At 46.6% G+C, this 3599-nt stretch overlaps 1 protein-coding gene across 1 annotated transcript; it reads right to left on the bottom strand.

Annotated features, from left to right (window-relative positions):
* Positions 1-2690: 2690 nt before the first annotated feature.
* LOC145799285 (uncharacterized) lies at positions 2691-3128 on the bottom strand. Its single transcript, XM_082888833.1, has one exon. It carries the CDS (start codon positions 3126-3128, stop codon positions 2691-2693), a length of 438 nt encoding a protein of 145 aa, XP_082744959.1.
* Positions 3129-3599: the final 471 nt, after the last annotated feature.

Below are 3599 nucleotides of genomic sequence, written 5' to 3'. Positions count from 1 at the left end.
TTAGGAAAGGCCCAGCAAACCTTATTGATAGTAACCCGGATAAAGAGACAAACGACGATGATTTCCTGTGGGTGTCCGGTAATTATGAGGACACCGAAAAGCCCATACCAGGCTGGTACATAAGAAATGTTAGGAGTGCTGCTGAGCATCTTAGCATGTTCTTAATTTTGTAATTGTTCTTGTTTTTGCCGATCTAACCCTTGTTTTCTTGTTACAAACTACAAACTCTTGGCCGACGATTACTCCCGCGCAAACCAAGAGGCTATAAGGATTGCATTACAGCATCCGGCCGAGGATCGAGAGCCTGAAAAATTGCTTGGTTACGAACTGAGTTACCGTTACACAGCGCCGCGCAGGAGTAGGGTGACTGACTTCCTTCGTGTTCCCTCTCCAGAGCCGGACCCAAACCTTCCGCCAATCAAACTTGTACCATTGACAGAAGAACAAGAAATGGCCAAAATCTGAGCCATAAAGGCTGTGATCATGGAGGAGCCAAGCAACGCATAGCCGACTGAAACGACAGGAGGCCAAACATCTAGGCCTATCATGCAAAAGGGGCTCGTGCTAGCTCTTGCCAGCGAGGCAGTTGCTGGTCGGCCGAGAAAAAGGCCAAGAAAGGAGCAAGCCGAGCCAAGAAAAGAGCAAGCCGAGTAGCGCCTTGTTGATGAAGATTCGGCCGTGCTGCCATCGACTGAACAGGGAGAGTAGACTGAACAACCACTTTTTGGGCGATCTGCCCATTCCACTACCCCAGCAGTCTAGTCACCTGAGCTAAAATACAAAGGCCGAGCAGTGACAGAGGCGGACTCCGTTTATGCAGATAAGGACCATTCGCTCGGCTTCAACATGACCAAGGGTTTATTTCTCCCTGCGGACATGAAGAAGCATGAGGAACTGACCAGAAAGTCCTCCGGTTGGCCTCAAAATCGGTCGTTCTGGTAAGTGATCGAGTTATTCCACTACCAAGTTATCGATCGGTTTCTCATACTAACTTTTTCCTTGCTGCAGGCCGCGTAGAAAAATTGTTTAGTGCACGAACATCTGATTTCTGTGTTGTAGAGTTTGTGGGAGGCTATCGCTGACAACAAATGCAAGATGGCCAAGCTGGAGAAGCTGAAGACTACACACAAGGTAGTGTTAACCGAGCGAGATCTCCTGGCTGAGAAGTTGACGAAGGCCAAGGAGGAGAAGGATAAGGCCGTGCAGGCCAAAAATGAGAGATATCTGGCTGAGCTACCCAAGCTCCGCGCCATCTACAGGGCCGAGCTAAAATAAGAAGTGGACGATGCCAAAGATCGAAGATACGTCGAGGAAGAAAGTGTGTACGGGCGATAGGTGGCGGGCACCAAAGACATATTTTATCAGTGCGGCTAGAAAGCGGCTGCGGAAAAACTCGGTCAGGCGCCGGAGTTAGAGGTGTTCAATAAGCCCCCAATTGCCTTCATTCCCTCCTATATGCAGGCATATGTTGTCGCCGTGCAGTAGAAGTTGATAGATGATGCTAAGGAGTCTAGCGTGGTCGATGAGTCAACTCTACATCCAACTGACAAGACCCCACTGCTAGCCATATCGGAAGAGGCGGCACCGAGCAGTAAGCAGGAGCCTTCAACCACCGAATGAGCAACGGACTCTGGCACTGAAACCGCACAAAATGTGGCAGAAGAGGTGGTGGGAAACCTGGAGGAAGCTGTAGATATCGACTAAGGCGCAGCTAAGCTTGTGGTTGTCATTTTCTTTGTAGCCGGCTACGAGGCCCACTTTTGTAATCAGGCTTTATCATGAATGAAAAGTGAACTTTTTCCTCGCCATGTATGCAAATTTTTGTTTTCCCTGTGGTTGTCATTTTCTTCGATTTGGCCGAGATAAAATCTTCTCTGTGCATTCTAAGCATAATGGTCTCAGTTTAACGAGCAAACCCATCTTGGTTTAAAATATTAGTTGAACACAACACCATCTGTTTGGTAGGCCGAGCAAGGTCAACTCGGTTCTAATAAGAACTCGGTAAAGACACCAACATTTTAAGCGGGCGAGCAATGTCAACTCGGTTACAATATAAGTTGGTTGAAATTGATTCTATTTGTGCGATCGGGTGAAATCAGCTCGGTGAGTGAGCAAAATCAGCTCTACATCGGCGAGCAAGAAATAACTCGGGTAATCATGAGCGAAATCTTCTCTTCAATTGGCGAGCCAAAATCAGCTCAGTCAATGATGAACAAAATCAGCTCGATGTAATGAGCAAAATCTACTCTTCATCGGCAACCAAGAAACAGCTCGGGAATTTATGAGCAAAATCTACTCTTCAATTGAAGAGCCAAAATCGACTCGGTTAATAATGAGAAAAATTAACTTCACAAAACCGAGCAAAATCCAGCTCGGATAATTATGAACAAAATTGGCTCGGCTCAAATACAAGTTGGGAAAAACACCAACTGTTGGGCGGTTAAGCAGGTCCAGCTCGGTTCAACAAGCAGAATTAGCCCATAACTGGATAACCACTCATTCTGCAAAAGCTATCTTAGTTTTGAATACTTGCCCCTGGTACTCATAGCAACTTACTGTCTTTGTAACATTTCCATGTAAAAACGCGAACATAAGAGAAAGAAGAGGTCATCTTCTACTACATGTTGCAGATTACACCCAATGCCAAAAGGCCAAGTTACAAGAAGCAAAGAAGTAGAAAAGATTACATTTCAAAAGTAAAATATCCCAAGATTGGCCCCATTCGATGGCCTGGGGATAGCTTTGCTATCTAAGTCTTCCAGGTGGTATGCCTCTTTGCCTGCAAGGCCAGTTATCTTGTATGGCCCCTTCCAATTTGCTCCTAATTTTCCCTCGCCAGGGATCACTGTGTTGCCCATTACCTTCCTCAAGACCCAATCTCCGACCTTGAATAGCCTAGGATGCATGGTCTTGTTGTATTTCTTGGAGAGCTCTTGTTGGTAAGTTGCTATGTGGATTAGAGCCCGTTCCCTTTTGTCTTCGGCTAGGTCAAGCTCCAGGGCTACCGCTTCATCGTTCAAGTCTGGTTGGAAACTTTCAGATCGAATGGTTGGCATGCCAATCTCCAATGGTATGACTGTCTCCATGCCGTAAGCCAAGGCAAATGGAGTTTCCCCGGTTGAGCGCATTGGTGTAGTGCAGTATGCCTAAAGCACATTGCGAAGTTCCTCAGCCCACATCCCTTTGGCCTTCTCTAATCGCTTCTTCAGCCCGTCCAAGATGGTTTTGTTTGAAGCTTCGGCTTAACCATTTGATTGGGGGTAGGCCGGTGTAGAATTGTAGAACTCAATCTTTAACACCTAGCAAAAACCGCGAAAGAGTTTTCTGGCGAACTGAGTGCCATTATTTGAAATAAGAGCTTAGGATGTCGAAGTGGGTGATGACATTCTTCCAGACAAATTTTTTAACATCCTTTTCCTTGATGGTAGCCAATGGCTCGGCCTCGACCCACTTGGTGAAGTAGTCGGTAGCAGCGATGAAAAATTTGCAGTTGCTTGGAGCTACTGGAAGAGGTCCTAAAATGTCTAGCCCCCAAAGCGCAAATGGCCAAGGACTTGTAAGGAGGAGCAACTCTCTGGCCGGTTGGTGAATCTGGTGAG

Source organism: Camellia sinensis, chromosome 9 (genome assembly GCF_055761805.1).
Source record: "Camellia sinensis isolate YWXY chromosome 9, ASM5576180v1, whole genome shotgun sequence".
In the NCBI taxonomy this organism is placed as follows: Eukaryota; Viridiplantae; Streptophyta; class Magnoliopsida; order Ericales; family Theaceae; genus Camellia; species Camellia sinensis.
This window is presented reverse-complemented; position numbering and strand designations above follow the sequence as displayed.